The sequence below is a fragment of the Microcaecilia unicolor genome, chromosome 11 (genome assembly GCF_901765095.1).
Source record: "Microcaecilia unicolor chromosome 11, aMicUni1.1, whole genome shotgun sequence".
Classification (NCBI taxonomy): domain Eukaryota; kingdom Metazoa; phylum Chordata; class Amphibia; order Gymnophiona; family Siphonopidae; genus Microcaecilia; species Microcaecilia unicolor.
The window spans coordinates 157798653-157816071 of record NC_044041.1 but is presented as its reverse complement, the minus strand read 5'-3'; the positions used below and the strand labels follow the sequence as shown (position 1 = coordinate 157816071).

The 17419-nt window shown below is 44.4% G+C and overlaps 1 protein-coding gene across 3 annotated transcripts in view; it reads left to right on the top strand.

Moving 5' to 3' along the window:
• The window catches only part of EML2 (EMAP like 2), a 312721-nt gene that overhangs the window by 137355 nt on the left and 157947 nt on the right, over positions 1 to 17419 (top strand). For all 3 annotated transcript variants that reach the window (XM_030218113.1, XM_030218111.1, XM_030218112.1), the window contains 3 exons: positions 178 to 247; positions 7375 to 7485; positions 11808 to 11903. In XM_030218113.1, coding sequence (XP_030073973.1) covers positions 178 to 247; positions 7375 to 7485; positions 11808 to 11903 — 277 coding nt within the window. The remainder of the gene's footprint in view (positions 1 to 177; positions 248 to 7374; positions 7486 to 11807; positions 11904 to 17419) is intronic.

Here is a 17419-nt window from a genome sequence, read left to right as displayed (position 1 = left end):
TTTAGCACCTTTTTGAGTAAACTGTTCCCTTATTTAACTCATTGAAAGTGTTATTAATCTGGATTCTCAAATAGAAACCCTAGACAAATGAGACTTGCATAAAGTTTATTTAATCTCATTTAAATGGATTGACATATGGACCCCTACTAATGCTGTTTCCTTGCTAACTCTGTTTAGCATTTCAGTCCATCCTGATATGGTCACCATCGCAACAGGTCAGGTGGCTGGGACATCCCAGGATGGCAAGGTAAAACATATATCCTACAAAAAAATTTAGGTGGCATGGCTGAGAAGAATCACTTTCAACCTGCATTAAAAAAAAAAAAACCAAAATGCTCACACTGTTAGCTTACTTGTTCTTTTGGCTCTCTTGGGTTGTGTTGTTTTTGTATTTTCATAAGTATCTTTTCTGTTGTAACGCACATTTTTATTTCCCAGTTCACTTTAGGGATAATTCTATTAAGTGAGCACCAACATACTATTCTAAACATTTGTGTGTATGTAAATGCCAAAAATCTGTTCTATTCTGTAAATATGTGCGTAACTTGCATAGGGCCCTTTTTACTAAGCAACTCTCAAAATTGCCTGGTGCTTACCATGCACTGCAGCCACTTTTAGCATTATGGTAAAATGGCCGCATTTGTATAGTTCCTGAAACAGCCATGCGCTTATTTCCCAATTAGCATGCGGTCATTACCATGGGAGCCCGTACCACCACTTATTTACTAGGTGGTAAGGGCTCATGTGCAAATTGAGGAATGTACCCACGCTACCTGATTACCACAGGACACACATACTCTCTGCCCACAGATATGCCTCCTAAGCCAAAAAATAAACTATTTTTTAATGTTGGATTAGTGCACACTACTGCAGGATGGGCATCACTTTTTGGCATGTGCTAGTGCCCACCACAGCTTAGTAAAAGGCCCCCATAGTGTATGTTCAGGTAGTCATGTGGAGTCTGGAGCATGGACAGACTTACACTTATAACTTAGATTACTGTAAGTTATGTACCACTTTGACATTTAGGCGCAAGCATTTACTCCACCTCGGTGGCTGGCATAATTGCACCTAAATTATGGGTGTGTATTTTGCCTTTTTTTTTTTTTTTTTTTTTTTCTGTAAAAAAAAAAAAAAAAAAAGTGGCCTACTTTCCTTTATAGATTAGGTGCCTATAGACTGTTAACATTACCCCCTTTAGAATTTAAAAACAGGTGAGTTTTCATTTTGTTCTGCTCTCACTACTCAAGAGATTAGCATGCAGATAATCAGTGTATAGAACATCACTGTGAAGACTCGGAACTCTTGAACCAAAGTCTTTCATGCCAGTTCAGACAAAGGGAAATAACTTGGTTAGATGTGCTAAACAAGAGTCTCCACCTTCCAGTACTTGGAGTGTGTTCTCTACTAGCTCACCCTGCGAGCCAGGAGACCTCGGCACAAAACTGAGAAGAGTAGATGCTTTGAAGAATACTTTTTAAACTGGTTAGTTATTTTACAGTAGCTTGAAAGAGTATGCAACAGGTTCAGCAAGGGTTGCCATATGTCCGGTTTTACCTTGGCATGTCCTTTTTGAGGACACTGCGGGTCATGCAGGTGGGCCTCAGGGTGTCATATCCTCCCCTCCCTTCCCTTATTATCGTGCCCTGGTGGTCTAATGGCCTCTTCGGGACAGGAAAGTGTCTTGCTCCCAGCGCTGCTTCAAAATGGCTGCTGAGAGTTCAAGCAGCTACCTTGCGAGACTTCTGAAGTCTTGCAAGGTCACTTCAACTCTCAGCAGCCATTTTGAAGTGGCGCTGGGAGCAAGACAGGTCAGCAGCTGCCCCAGAGAGGCCACTAGACCACCAGGGTACGATAATAAGGTACAGGAGGGGAGGGGTAGTGGGTGGAGGGAGGCTGTATAATTGGGGAGGGGATATACATGGGGGATGAGAGAGGGAATCTGGCTTTCTTGGAGGGAGGGGGGATATTTTGTGGAGTTGTGAGCCCTGCCCCCCCCCCCCCCCCCAGGTACAGCAAAGTTAGACACACTCTCAACCCCAAAAGGGAAGAGATGGGGTGGGCTACAGCCCAACATACACAGGGACAAAGGGCCAATCAATAGGAAAAGTCCCTCAAGGCATAGGGAACAGGAACAGAGGCTCAGAGCCTATTGCAAGAGAACTACAACTATATCACTTTGTAGTCCTATCCTACTTAAAATAGCATAAAACACATATAAACAGTGAGTACCCTTCCTGCATGAATATGGGGGCAGAGCACATTTCTTACCCTCCCTCACTGTCTGTGCAGTTGAATTTGTTCATGCTTTGATTTGTCACTGCAGTTTGAGATTTCAACATAGATCTATCAGTATCTTTAATTTGCGTTTTGAACTTTATGTAACCCACTTATATCCCGCTACAATCAGTGAAGAATCTAAATACCCAGAATCAAATAGAATTGGTGTACTGCCTCAGTGTTAAGATAAATCATTTCAAGTAGAGAGAATGCATAGCATGGCTCACAGAATTCTTTTCCAACACTGATGTGTGTGTGCAGGGGGTGGATTATAGAGGGGTTGGAGCAGTTTGGGGTGGTAGGGCACCTACAGGTGGGGGTGGTTGCAGTGTTAAAGTGGAGGTAGTTTGGGGATTGGAGTTGGAACAGGGGATAGTTTGAAAGGCACAACTGTAACTGCTATATTTATTGTATGTATTTTAGAACATGTCTTTCAGTAGTCCCCCCACCCTTTCCCCCTTGATGGACAAATACAGACATTTCTCAACTCTTTTTGTATAATTCTTTCAGCTTCTGTTGAGTTGGAAGAATAAAAATGGATGGAATTTCAGAAATAAAAATTAAAGGCTGGAATTTATTTCTGTAGCAAAATGGGCAGAGTGGCCTATCCATAGACCCTACAGGGAAGTCATAGGTGACTTTTGTACTGTTGAGGTAAAAAAAAAAAAATGAGGGGAATAAATTAAGTCTGAAAGGGATTTGTTGCTAAGAGGGGGAGAATGGGAACATACTGCCACAGTACTATATTTTAAATGCAAATCAGATTTTTGAAGGTCAGACTAGAGACTTGCATGGGAATGGGGATTGTGGGATTCCCGCGGGGATCCCGTGTGGAAGGAAGCAGTTCCTGTGGGACGGAAGCAGTTCCTGTGGGGTTCCCATGGAAGTGTATGCTGCACTTGCACCAGCCTCTCACCTACCGAGTACAAAGTTCTTTGAGTTCCGTCTCCTCCTTGCTTTAAAAGCACAGATGTGGAAAGTCTCCATTAAGGAGGTGGTAGATACTGTATACAAATGGTGGTGAAATTCAAAAAGGCATTGGATAAGCATAGAGGATCTCTAATTAGAAAATGGAAGCTATACAAAAAAAACTAAAATGGCTGCATGTGTGTGGATGTTGCATGACACTTAGAGGCGACTCAGGCTGTGATGAACTAGGGCTGATACTGGAGACCTGTGTGTCTGTGTCTCATATATGGCAATCTGGTTTAAGATGGGCTGGAAAGGGCTTAGCAACTTTAGTGGCTCGGGAACATGAGGACAGAGCTGGACAGATTTTATGGTCTGTGTCCTGGTAAATGAGAAGATGAATAGGCTGGAGTGGGCTTCGAGGGCAACTCCAGCAGTTGGAACATAAGGATAGGGCCAGGCGGACTTCTATGGTCTATGTCCAGAAAACACCACAGAAAGACCATAATCAGTATGTAATATCACATTCATTGTGATTTGATCATGAATTGATGATTGTTTATTGGGCAGACTGGATTGACGTTCCATTTTTTAAATCTGCTGTCATTTACTATGACACTATTAATCCTCTCTGCTCCCGGGCTGATTGCACAGATCTCAGCTCTTGACATAGGCACGAACCATCAGATTGTCACCTGACCCTACTGGCGTGTGCATTTTGTGATCTCTTAGCACACCGTGCCAGTGAATCAGAAGTCTTGAATGGTGCACCAGAGTGTTCAAACTTCCAACTTCCGTTTCTTCCTTGCCCTGCAGTGCTGCGGCTCGATCCCAGAGAGCAGACAATTTTTTTTTTTAATGTACCATTAAATTCTTGTTGGGATGGGTTAGATTCCCTACAGGGACAGATGGGGATGGGTTAGATTTCAGTGGGGATGGGTTGGATTTCTGTCCCCTTGCAACTCTCTAGGTTAGACTCCAGGTCAGTATTTTCCAACCTGCTCATTCAGCCTTAGCCAATAGGCTGGGTTTTCAATTTTGCCGTGCTTAATACTATGCGGCTCATTTACAAAAAAGAGAAATGGGTCTCAAAAACGGCATAAAATGCCCCCTTGAACTTTGCACGTACTTTTTCTCCAAACAATGTCCATATTGCAATTCTTAAAACTCAGATTTGAGACATTTTTCTCCTGCAGTGTATGCAAATCACAAGGGGCATGCTGGGGGGTGGGATTTGGACATTACCAAAACTTGGCTGTTTTTCTGCCATAATGGACCAAAGCAAGAACATCTCAGGGTTAAAATGTTTTGGTCTAGACCTGTTTCAATCCCAACTAAATTGGACAAAAAGGTACCCTAAATGACCAGATGACCACTGGAGGGATTAAGGCATATCCCTCCCACCCTCCAAAGATGTGAAAGAAACTGTACATATCGGCCTCTGACAGCTTCAGGTTTTATGGCCAGTCCTATTAGAGCAGCAAGCAAGCCCCTGGAGTAGCCAAGTGGTTGGTGCAGTGACCTGTAGAGAAGAGGACCCAGGCCCATAACTGGTACACTTGTGATGGAAAGTGAGCCCTCCAAAAACCTATAGTACCTACAGGCATAAAGGCTATTGTGGCCTACAGTAGGTTTTAGGTGGGTTTGGAAGGCTCCCTGTAGAATATAAGCAGGTAGCAGTGAGATGTGTACCTGGGACCTTTTTTTTTTTTTTTTTTTTAAATGTGAATTCCACAGCAGTACCCCCTAGTGCTCTGCTAGGATGTCTGTTTGGCCAGTCTACTAAGAATACTCCCCCACCCAATGACTTGCTTTTGTGTGTTTTTCCCCTTGGATTTTTATTTTTTTTTTTCAAAAATGGTCCTAAGATAGATACACCAAGCCCAAAAACATCTAGCAAATGGCATTTTTAAAACAAAGTTGGATGTTTTTCTGGTTTGAAAATGGTCATGTTCACTACTGGATTTTTGGATGTTTTTCCCAAAATGTCTAAAATCGGTTTTAGATGTCATATCGAAAATGCTCCTCTGTGAGTTAACGGGCATACTTTGCAGAAGTATGCCAATCAGTTTTTAGGACTTTAGGCGTCTTTTTTTTTTTTTTTTTCAGTTAGAGCATAACTGGTGTTAACTCAGGTGCTCTATTTTCCTAACCAATGGGACTCACAATCTAAGTTGTGAACTCATCACCTTTCCTTGTTTGAGGTATAAGGATAACAAGGAATTTGGATAGGAGAAGCAGGTTATGAACCTTGGCATTCCCAATTCTCAACCTAACAATTATGCTAATCCTTCACTTCTAATAAATATGCAGAAGATAGAATGGCATACAAAGATTTGCATGCACACTGCTCTAAATCTCATGTCTATTCATTAGAGAACTGGACACCAATCCTCTTGAGCCTTCAGGGGGGTCTTGAGGTTACCAAACCCTGATTCTTTGGCGATTAAACAGTATCATATACCATGTGGGCAGCCTGACAAATGAGGCCCCAAACTTGTTGAGGTAACGTTTAATCTAACAAGTCCTGGAATTTTAATTTAGTGATTGAGTTAGAAGATAAACAGTGCTGCAGGAGGATGCCCTCTACAGGATTCAATGAAGATCAGAACAGATTAGAGGGAGACATGACTCTCAGGCCCAGATGCATTAAAGTCGTCGCCTGTTCCCTACCGATTCCATAGCGAATCGGTAGGGAACGAGAATTCACTAAGGAAAGGGAATGAAAATGAGCTACTCGTTGTAGCTCCGTTGCATTCACCATTACCTCGGTAGACAGTCGGAGAATCATTCGGTTATGCTCCTCTTCCAGGTCTCTTCAGCCAATGAAGCACGTCTAGCTTGCTGGTGTCAGCACTCTGGCTGAAGAGACATGGAAGAGGAGCATAATGGAAAGGGACGTCCTGAACTCCGAATCGACTCGCATGTCCCCGATTCCCTTCTCGCACAGCTACAGAAGGAGAGCAGCACCGGGGAGACAAAACTAAAAAAAAAAAAAAAAAAAAGGCGACAAGACGTCCCTCACAAGCGCAGGCAGAGTACGTCCATAAAGGACGCCCCTCACGTGCGCTCGCTGCTTTTTTTTTTTCTTTTTTACCTTTTTTTGGGGCCCTTTTCCTTTCCGATTCCCTCACAGGAGCCTTAACGAGAGGTGCAGACCTCCCATTAGGGTTCCCACAGTAAGGGAATCAGAAAAACGGTAGTGCATCTCATAATGAGCTGCAATGGTAGTGCAGCTCATTATAATAGCCTTTGGATAATTTGCATTCCGTTTTTCGTTGCCTGCTACCGTGACAGGGAAAATGCCCTTAGTGCATGCCCCCGGTAAACTACTTGCGCTTTAAACTGGCTGGAACCAGTTTAAAACGCAAGTTGTGGGCTCGTTAGATTTAGTGCATCTGGCCCTCAGGCAGGGAGAATTCAAGTAGAAACTTTTAATTAGGCACCAGTGCTGAAAATCTGACACTGGCCAGTATTTTGACTGAAAATTGCATCAGTTTTTCTGTCACTGGCCCATGTCAGGTTTCAGCATTGGTGCCTAATTAAAAGTTTCTACTTGAACTCTCCCCCCTGCCTGAGTAGTGTCTCCCTCTAACCTGTTCTGATCAGTTTGTGCTGTACCATATTGCCTAATGACTCATTGCTATGAGAAACAAAGGGTTGTTCTTCCAGCCAATGGACAAAGAGGCATATTTTCAAAGCACTTAGCCTTCCAAAGTTCCAGAGGTTTCTAGGGAACTTTAGAACAGCAGCATAGCCACAGGTGGGCCTGGGTGGGCTGGGCCCACCCAACAGTATCACATGTTTAGTGGTAGCTGGTGGGGATCCCAAGTTCCACCAGCTGAAAACTTCCCCCTGATGGTAATGAAATCGCTGATGCACACAACAGTGGCACCTGTGCATGCTCAGTTTTCAGTGCATTTTCCCACCAGCTGAGAGATTATTTTGGTGTGTGTGGGAGCACACTTGATGCCCACCCACTTCTTGCCTAGACCCACCCAAAATCTGCTGTCTGACTAAGCCCCTGCTTTGGAAGGCTAAGTGCTTTGAAAATATGCCTCAAAGTGCTTAGGTTTTCCTTCCACAGCACATAGTATTGACACCTTTGGCAACTTGTCTGTATTTTATTTTTTTTTAATGTACCAGATTCATATTTAATTTATTGCCTCTTTCACCATTGTATAGCAACTGCCCCCCCATATTCGTATCTGGGACTCTGTCAGCCTGAACACCCTCCATGTCCTAGGAATGGGGGCCTTTGACCGAGCTGTTACCTGTGTGGGATTCTCTAAATGTGTAAGTTGCCTGTCTTCTCTTCTCCCCTTCACTTGTTCTCCAAATTTTGTTAATTTCTGCATGAAGTTTCATACCAGCACCTGATAATCAAAAGCAGAGGCATCCTGTTGGGAGCACTTTTGATTTTACTAATTTCTAATGCTTTTTGTACTTAAGAGGCAGTCAGTATTCCTCATTTGTTTGAACCATAAGTTGACTTTGGAAGAAGTTCCCAGGCAAATCATAGGTTTTAGACCCAAACAGGATGTGAATCAACTTGTCTTGGGAAAGATTTTCTGCTACTTCCAGGGCAGTAGTCTCCAGACATGCCAAGCTAGTCTGGTTTTTCAAGATATCCACAATGAATCTACTCAGACTTGCATGAACTACTTCCACTGTACACAGATCTCTTATGCAGATTCACTGTGGATACCCTAAAAAGCTGTGTGGGTTGAGAACCCCCTGTTTAGTTCTATTAGTGTTGCCAACTAGATTCAGATTCACCCAGCGGGATTGATCCAGTCCCGTGCTTACCCCAATGCATGCAGAGATTTGTAGCCTTGCCTTAAGGAATCCAATGGGGAAATCAGAACTACAAGTCCCTGCATGTAATCAGGTAAGCCCAGGACTGGATCAACCCTGGTAGGGTTGCCAACTACATCTAGATTTGCCCAAGTTCATCTGTCTAGTGGCGCACATAGCTGCAGCAGTTCATGATACTACAGTTATTGCCTCCTTTTTCTTTGGTGCAGAAAACTTTCTGATCTTGCTGAAGAAAGATTAGTGGATACAGAGGAAATCTTTGCCTTTCTGGTGGGAGGTGGTGTAGTATCTCTTCTTGCCACTAGAGGGCTGCATAAGTTAACTAAACGTAAATATCCTTATTTTCACTGCTTTTACTGTAGATTGGATTTTCAAACAGTGTGGTCCTTGGGTTAAGTTAAGCACCGGCACTTAATTGTTTGTTCAGCACTGCTAGTGGTGCTGAATGTAGATTGACCCATGATTGTTCCAGGCTATCTGCTATTCAGCAGGCCTAAACTAAATTGATAACGTATCCAGATAGCAGTGATATTCTGTCACGCTGGATAATTTTTAGAGCTAATTCTGCCCTTCCCCTAACCTGGCCCACAACTATATAGATAGTATCAGGTAGTTTAAATCACTAGCCAAATACTGTCTGTAATTTTGAAATTCTAGGGATAAGTGAGTCTCCCACCTAGGCATGTCAGAGTAGGAACAAAACTCCATGTTCCTCTAGATGCATGTAAAGTTAAATCTGCTATTAACTTGTATGTCCAAGTGGCAACATGCAATTCAGCTCTGTAGGCACTCGGTGGGAGGCAAAGGGTCTGGGTATGAGGTTGTATTATTCCTTAGAGGTGTCTCCTATTCTAATGCCGTCCCTGGGCTATTGGACAATCTCAGAAGCTCCATTGGGTGGTGGCTACTCCTCTGATCCTCCGAGGCCTCCTGGAACAGTTCTTTATGTCCAACTAGTTGGGAGAACATGGCCCAAATGGGTAACATTTAGCATAGGATAATCCTGCCTTCTTTTCAGTTTTAGAAGTCACAGAATAACTGGTCTCTCAAATACTCTGCCATGCCATCAATACAATATATCCCCTCCTTAATCTAGGCTCAAGGAAGAATGACTTCCCCTTATTACACTTCCTTTTAAATCCCAACCCCTGCTAGCTGCTGGCAGAAACATGTATATCTCCTTCCTAGAGCTGTAGCCCTAAAACAGGGCACCAAAATCCTAGTCTATCTCTGCCTTTATCTTCCTTCCGCACTGCGGGTGAGAATGAGAAGGGATAAATGCCAGATTGAGATTTGGAATTTTGGTGCCCTTTATCACCAGCAGTTCACCCCCATGCATTGGGGGGGGGGAGACAGAGGGGGAGCTACTAGATCATAGGGGAGGGGGGCACTGTTGCAAAAGTTGGCTCAGGGTGCCACAGTACCTTTTAGCCAGCCCTGTACACATCTCTACAGCGTGTTACTCATAGCAGTTGGCTGTTTGCCCATCCAGTCTTGAGGATAAATGTACCCATGTTCTACAATGCACCTTCTTTTTACCTGCATTTAGCAGAGGCATTCTGGAAGTGGATAGAACAGGGACTAAAACAATATACATGCTTCTGTATTTTAAAGTACCTATCTATTTTTTTTTTTTTTTTTAGTCTGAGAAACTGTAGGTACAGATTCGTAAAACACATACTTAAAAACATTGTGTGGGTAGAATGTACATGTGGACTTCACTATCTGGTTAAGCAATTGCCATGTGGACTTTAGCTTGGCTCAGATGAGCTCAGCTAGATGGAATGATGCCCAAGTGAGGGAACTCTGCTATCGGGGTTATGGTTTATTCAGTTTCCTATGCCACATAACCTGAAACAAAGTAGTGTATATTAACAAATCCAGTCAAAAAAGGAATACAGGCAAATAGGAAAGCACATCCAACTAAGACCAAGCATTCCTTAAAGTATGTACCCAGAATAAATCCCAGCTAATCCACCTCCCCAGGACAGTAATCCAAAAGCAATAGCAAAAAAAATCACCATGCCACAGGGAGGGAATCCCACAAGATAAGGGCCAAACGAGAGCTCCTGTCTGTGTCGCTACCTTCCATGCTCTAGATAAGGCTGGGACTGCCAGTTTAAATTCCACAGCTATTTCGGTGCCTTCTGATGTACAAGAGAAGAGGACATCTTAGAAGGCCCTAAGACTTAAAAGCAACAGTTTATACTCTTATATCTGTAACAAATTGGAAGCCAAAGGTAACGGATACATGAGCAAACTTAGGGTGAATAGCAGTATAACTTTTTTTTTTTTTTTTTTTCTTCAGACTAGCCTTTGGCATACCAGCAAAAGCATTACCATAATCAATATCATCAAGAATGCATAGATCAATGTGTGAAAGGAGGCATCATAAAATAAGAAAACATACTGTATGTAACTTATGCAAAACAAAAAAAATCCTCTGCATGATTGAGGTCACTTGATCAGCAAAAGTAAGCTTGGGCATCAAATATATCCAAATACTTAAAACTATACACCACTGGGACAAACACCTAAAAATGTTAAAGGCAACATTGGGCAGTCCCAGCGCCGAGTAAACCAGCAGGCCAATGTCTTGGTCCAAGTGGATGGATTGATCATCAACTGGATTTAAATGTCACATATTTAAATCCAGTTGATGATCAATCCATCCACTGAGAAAGTGCCAGCATATAAGAAGTAATGGGACCAAAATCCAAGGAGGCAGAAAAGACTCTTACTACTAGCCAAAGATCCTCATAGGCATATCCACTGAAGACATAACCGTGGATCAGCATTAATTATGGGCTCAAATATTGAAACGAATAGGGAGAGCTGAGCCCTGGGGGATCCCCAAAGACCTCAACTGGGAAATTAAAAAGCTGGTCCACTAGATCAAAGGCAGAAGCCAAATCAAGAGATATTATGAGGACCATATCATCCTGTGTTTGGTTAGCCAGTGGTGATTTTCTAAAGAAATGTACTGGTTCAGGGCCAAGAGGAGCTAGTGTAACTTGACAGAAAATCAGCATAGATTTGGAATCCAAGCTCTGAGTGCTAACTAAAAGAAAGGTCAGTTCTTTGTAACAGCTTAAAACATAACATACACCACCAACTGGCCAAACTAGAGAAATGCACTTCAGGAATTAATAAAAGCAGTTTTACAGGCTTAAAACATACTGTTCTGTCACAATCTCCACTACAGGAGTACTTATCTTTAAAGTTTGTCACCTTTGTCTGACAGCCAGCGTTTTGAAATCTGCATTGGGGACTAGTGGTGTTCAATAAAGGAGCCATAAATTCCAAAAACTAGAAGAGTTCAGCGGCATGGATGAGCTCTTCTCGTTTTTGGAATTTATGGCTCCTTTATTGTACACCATTACTCCCTGATACAGATTTAGACATGCTGGCTGGCTATCGTTGGACAAGTTGCGGTGGTGACAAACTTTAACGCTGAGTACTCTTGTAATGGAGATTATTATGGAGTTCTTATCTCTATAAGTACATTTTTAAAAAAAATAAAAACATAGGTTTTTTATGCCAGTGATAGATGCAATAGCTATATAGACCGTAAACTACTGAAGCAGGTCTGGGTCTACCGAGGCTTTTTCCTCCTAATGTTTGATAATGTTTTTCATGTAAGGATTTCTTGAAGTTGCCAAGGAGAGTAATTCTTGATTTTTGAAATAATGAATGTAGGAAATTGGGGATATTAGTCTGAGGTTTCTTAGATACTTTCTGTGAATTACATAAATTTTTGTGCTAATGTCAAAGTGAAGCCAGTCAATTTTTTTTTTCAGAATGGGGGAAGCCATCTGTGTGCCGTGGATGACTCCAATGATCATATTCTGTCTGTGTGGGATTGGCAGAAGGAGCAGAAATTATCAGATGTAAAGGTGAGGTAACCTAACCATAAGAACTTCTCGCCTAGGCCTCTCAATAGCTCCATTGTTTTTGTGCTGAATTCAAATGCTACACATCTACCTTTTTAAATGTCATAAAGTCATAGATTATCCTCTTATCTTTCTAGTCCATGTCTCTGTCTACACACTAGATGCAGTAACTACTCTAGACAAATGTTTGACCTGCTCTTAAAATCCTTTAGGGTCAGATCACCACCTCTTTAGGTAACTCCATTTTGGTGTAAGACCATTTCCATCAAACTCCTTTCTGTATCCAAAAGTTAACTCTCAGCCTTGTCAGTTTAAATTCACCCTCTCCTCAACGTCCTGTTCAGGGCAGCCTTAAGCAGGGATGACGGGCGTTGCTGTATAGGGCCCCCATACTCCTAGGTGCCCCTCACCCCCCCCAAACATGCATTTCTCCTTGGGCTCAGGCAGCATCAGCGATTCACAGGCTCCAGGATCAGAAGCAGATAACCTGCTGTCTGCTGCATCCTGTCCTGTGTTCTGCCCCCTCTGATGCAATTCCTTGCTTCTGGAAGAGCAAGATGCAGCAGAGAGCAGGCTCTAGAATCAGCAGCAGATGGCCTATATGAGCTGCTGCTGCTGCTACCCAAATAGATTACATGGAGGGGCATTTTCAATATGATGTCCAAGTCGGACTTTGGACATTTTGTGCTAAAACAGCCCAAATCAGAATAGCAAATGTAACACTTTCAAAAAAGCAGAACGTCTATCACTTTTAAAAATACCATTTGTAACAAGGGTTTGTGCTCTGTGCATTTGTTTTTCAGGCTATTTATATATATATATATAAAAAAAAAAACCCTCAAGTAAACAGAAAATCAAGCCATTGGTAGGTAGGAGGGGCCAGCATTTTTAGCAGACTGATTCCCTAGACATTCCAGGAGAGCAACAGGGCACCCTAGGAGGGACTGCTGTAGACTTCATATAATGCTCCTGGGTACACATCTTGCCATTGCTCCCTTATCTTGTGTGCAGAGTCCTCCAAAACCCACAAAGCCCAGTACCCCCAACTGTACATCACTACAATCACCCTTATGAGTGAAGGGAACATCTATTTGTGGGTACAGTGGGTTTCTGGTCAGTTGTGGAGGGCTCAGTTTCCACCACAAGTGTAACAGGTAGGGGGAGGTATGGGCCTGGGTCCACCTACCTACAGTGCTCTGCACCTACTACTACATTACTCAGGGGACCTGCATGCTGCTTGAATGGACCTGGCTATAACATCTAAGGTTGTCATAGTGGCTGAGTACTATTTTTATTCACGTTTTTTTTTTTTGGGGGGGGGGGGGTAGAAGGGAGGTCAGTGACCACTAGGGAAGTAAGGGGGGTTACCCTGAATCCCTACAGTGGTCATCTCTTTTTGTATGTCCTGTTAGACATTTTGGTTTTGTTACATTATGGTTGTGAAACGTCTTAAGTGTTAAGCATGCCCCTATGTGATTTGGGGACACTGCAGATGAAATGTATAGATGGTATTTTTGAAACCTGTTTTGCAGACATCGTTCTTATTTGGACATTTTGAGAAGAAATCCATCCAAATGGTGCTTTTGACATCTTTTTGGATGTTTTTCTCTTTTGAAAATGAGCCCCCAAGTCATTTCACAAGGATTTGTTCCAAAACAAATTTCACTAAAGACTAAGTAGGCAAAACAAAAGTAGTTGAGTTTTCAACAGTCACAGGATCAGACTACTGCTCTTCAGATATTGAGCACATTAACAGGAACAAGGAGTTCCACTGATTAGCTTTCCTTCTCAGACTTTACTAGATCAGTCAACGAAAAGGAGACTAATGCTTAGGGCAGCAAGATGAAAACAGGGAAGCCCAGTTCAAATTCTACAGTTGCTCCTTGTAATCTTGGGCAAGTCACTTATCTAAGATAACTGTAAGCTTCCATGGATACTGAACCTGACTGTAACTTGTCTTGAGCTACTACAGAAAATGCAAGTTAAATTCAAATCCAGTTTTTCCACAGAATACCATATTGCAGCAGCACCCTGGAAACATTTTTCTTGCACCTTTTTTAATAGTTGCCTTCCTAGAATTACAATTGCAGGCAGGGTTGCCAGGTGGAAAATTTTTTTTCCCACCCAATCCAGCCTAAAAACAGCCCAAAACTCGCCCAAACTCAAACCCCGCCCCTGACACCCCCACCCCAGCGTCATCAACCCCACCTCCCCGTCACCGCCCAAAACGTCACTAACCCCGCCCCCCGCGGCCGAAAAAACCACCCGAAAAACCGCGGAAAAGAAAAAAAAAGAAGCCCAAAAAACCGCGACCCGCCGCGGGCAAAAATTTCCTGCGGCGGTTCGCGGAAAACCGCCCACCTGGCAACACTGATTGCAGGGTGTCTTCTGTACTAACACATGTCTAACACCAACCAGGAGAACTTTTGACCTGTCCTATCTGGTGAGAAAGGAAAGCCCCTCCCAAAGCAGTCCAACTACCTAGTGCCAGGAGCGAGAATTTTTGGCCAGTGTTTTGTTTTTGAGCTTACACCCAGTGTAGTGTGGTATTTCCAGAGATTCCAAGTCTTGCTCCTATGAAGGGTTGAGAGTGATAGTTCATTTGAGAGAAGGGCTCAGTCTCACACTGAGCCCTTCTCTCTCATTCAAGCCTCAGTGTCTCTGCACTGTTCCTGATCACTGCTTTCATGAGGTAAGAGGAGAAAAGTGGCTTCACAAGTTAGAAGAAACCTGCGCACACCTTCCTGTTTAACTTTCCTCCCCATGCTCCATCTTTTCCCTGCACCTAAAATAACACCCACTGAAACCTGTGCATGTACTTTTAGCCACTGAGTACAGGGTAATTTTGCATAATAACCTGGGCAAATTTATTTGCCAATGAGGAACAAAAAAAGGCACCATAAACAGATTCTTTTCTTTGCCTCTGAAAGGACACGTTCAGAGACATGAAGTTTTTTGCATTGCTTTGTCAGTTATATTTTTTGGATTTGTATCCTAGTTACATTATCTGAAAAATCATTCTTTAGCTTTTTAGCCTTAATTCTTGATGCTTGGAGCCATAAATCTCATGAAAATGGTATCTATTTTGTAGTCCTAGAACTGTCCTGGAACCCAGGGGCGTAGCCACGGGTGGGCCTGGATGGGCCTGGGCCCACCCACTTTGGGCTCGGGCCCACCCAGCAACGGTGCATCTCATAGAGAACCAATCCACGATTTCAGCTTTCCCTCCTCCAGTCCCAGCCACCCGCCGGAGCGCAGAAGGTTTTGCTCCCTCCCCTGTCATCCCCTTCTGGCAGCAGTGCTAGCTCGAGCCTCGCAGCGCCCTCTGGCGCGCACGCTGCTACGAGTGCTTCCTCTGCGCTGGCCCCACCTCTTCAGAGAGTATTGGAGGTGAGGCCAGCCCAGAAGGAAGCAGTTGTGTAGCAGCAGCGTGCTGACGGATTTGGCGCCATTGTAGACGTGAAGAACTGGATCGGGTGGCTGGCGGCGGGGTAGAGGGGAAAAAAGTGCAGCATGTCAGCGGGTGGGTGGATGGCTGGCGGGGGGAATGTGCCGCATGTCAACGGGTGGCTGGCGGGGGAGGGGGAAAGGTGCAGCATGTCAATGGGTGGCTGGGGGGAGGGAGAAAAAGAAACTTACAGCATGCTGGTAGGTGGCTTGAGAGGGGTCAGGGAGACAGGGAGAGATGGGGGCACTGTTGGGATGAGGGAATGAGACAGGGTAGTGCTAGGTGGGGTGGAGGAATAATTTTTCAATGTGGAGGGAGGGATGGAGAGATGCTGCAAGGGGAAAGAGGGAGAATTGTTGGATATGGGTGGGGTGGGGTGGGATGGGGAGATGGAGGGAAAGGCTGCATAGGAGTGGTAAAGGACCAGAGAGAGAAAAAAGTGTTGGATATGGAAGTGGAATGAAAGGAGGGAAAGATGAGAGGGGAAATGTTGGCATTGAGGTGAGGGGAAGGAAAGATGGAGAGATGCTGTGTGGCATGGCAGGGGAGGGGGTAAAGTGAGATGTTAGACCAGGTGCTCAAAGCAGGGAGAGGGAGAAAAGTTGGACATGAAGATGGAGGAGAGGAAAGGAGAGATGCACAAGCAGGGGAGGGGAAAAAGAGGGAAGATGGATCCAGGGAGAGAAGATGGACAATGGGTGGTAGGGAAGAGAGAGGGAAAAATGCTGAACAATGGGGGAGGGGAGGAGAGAGAGATGGGACAGGAAGATGCTGCTGGTGGTGGGAGGTAAAAGGGATAGGGAGATATCAGGCTATGAGGGTGAGGAGGGAAGAAAGAGGGAACAGATGCTGGGCTGGAAGGGTGGAGGGAGGTAGACACTGGGAATGGTGGAAAACATGGGGGAGAGGCCCAGGGAGTGGAGATGGCAAGGAAAAAAAAATGAGAGAATAGTGATCACAGGGGGTAGATATATGGTAATGGCGCGTAGATCGAAGATGGAAGAGAATGGAAGGCTGAGAAAGAGAGAGATGGAGAATGGGAGAGCTAGTGGATGAAAGGAAATGGAAAAGTAAAAAAGAAGATTTTGAAAGAGGATGAAATTTGAGTGTACAGAGCAGGGGCGTATCTGAACTGCGGCGGTAGGGGGGGCCAGGGCCAGAGAGGGGGGGCACATTATAGCCCCCCCCCCCCCCGCCGCCATTGCCGATCCCCCTCCCCCCAGCCGCTGCCATTGCTAACCCTCCCCCTCCGTTGCTCGCCTACCTTCGCTGGCGGGGGACCCCAACCCCCGCCAGCCGAGGTCCGCGTCCTCCTGCCGCTGCCGGCTGCCTTTGGTCCTTTCATTCTTCCATTGAAGCTGGCGCCGACGAAAAAGTTTCTTTTGAATCTGACGTCGCTGCACGTTGCACGTTGTACGTGCAGGACGTCAGACTCAGAAACAATTTCTGAGTCTGACGTCCTGCACGTACAACGTGCAGCGACGTCAGACTCAAAAGAAACTTTCGTCGGCGCCAGCTTCAATGGAAGAATTAAAGGACCAAAGGCAGCCGGCAGCGGCAGGAGGACGCGGACCTCGGCTGGCGGGGGTTGGGGTCCCCCGCCAGCGAAGGTAGGCGAGCAACGGAGGGGGAGGGTTGGCAGCGGTAGGGGGGTCCAGGGCGAAATCTGCGGGGGCGCAGGCCGCTGAGGCCCCACGCAGATACGCCCCTGGTACAGAGGCAGAAAAGAAAGAAAGAAAGGAAAGAGCTAAAATGGAAAGATCAATATTTCAAAGGCAGGTATAGTGAGGAAATGAAATGACAGGAGAAAAAAGACAAATGGACAACCGCTTGAAGAATTAGCAGAAGACAGACAGGAAAGTGGGAAAGAGAAATTGGAACCAACATGATGGAAAAATAAAATGTCCAGACAGTAAAGGTAGAAAAATCATTTTATTTTGAATGTTTTAAATGGAATATGTTAGCTTTGGGAAATGTGCAAAGTGGATGTCTTTTTATTGTGTTAAGTAGAAAAGGAAATGCGCTTTTGTGTTTTTTTTCCTCCAGTGTTGCAGTACATGCTGAGGGTCTG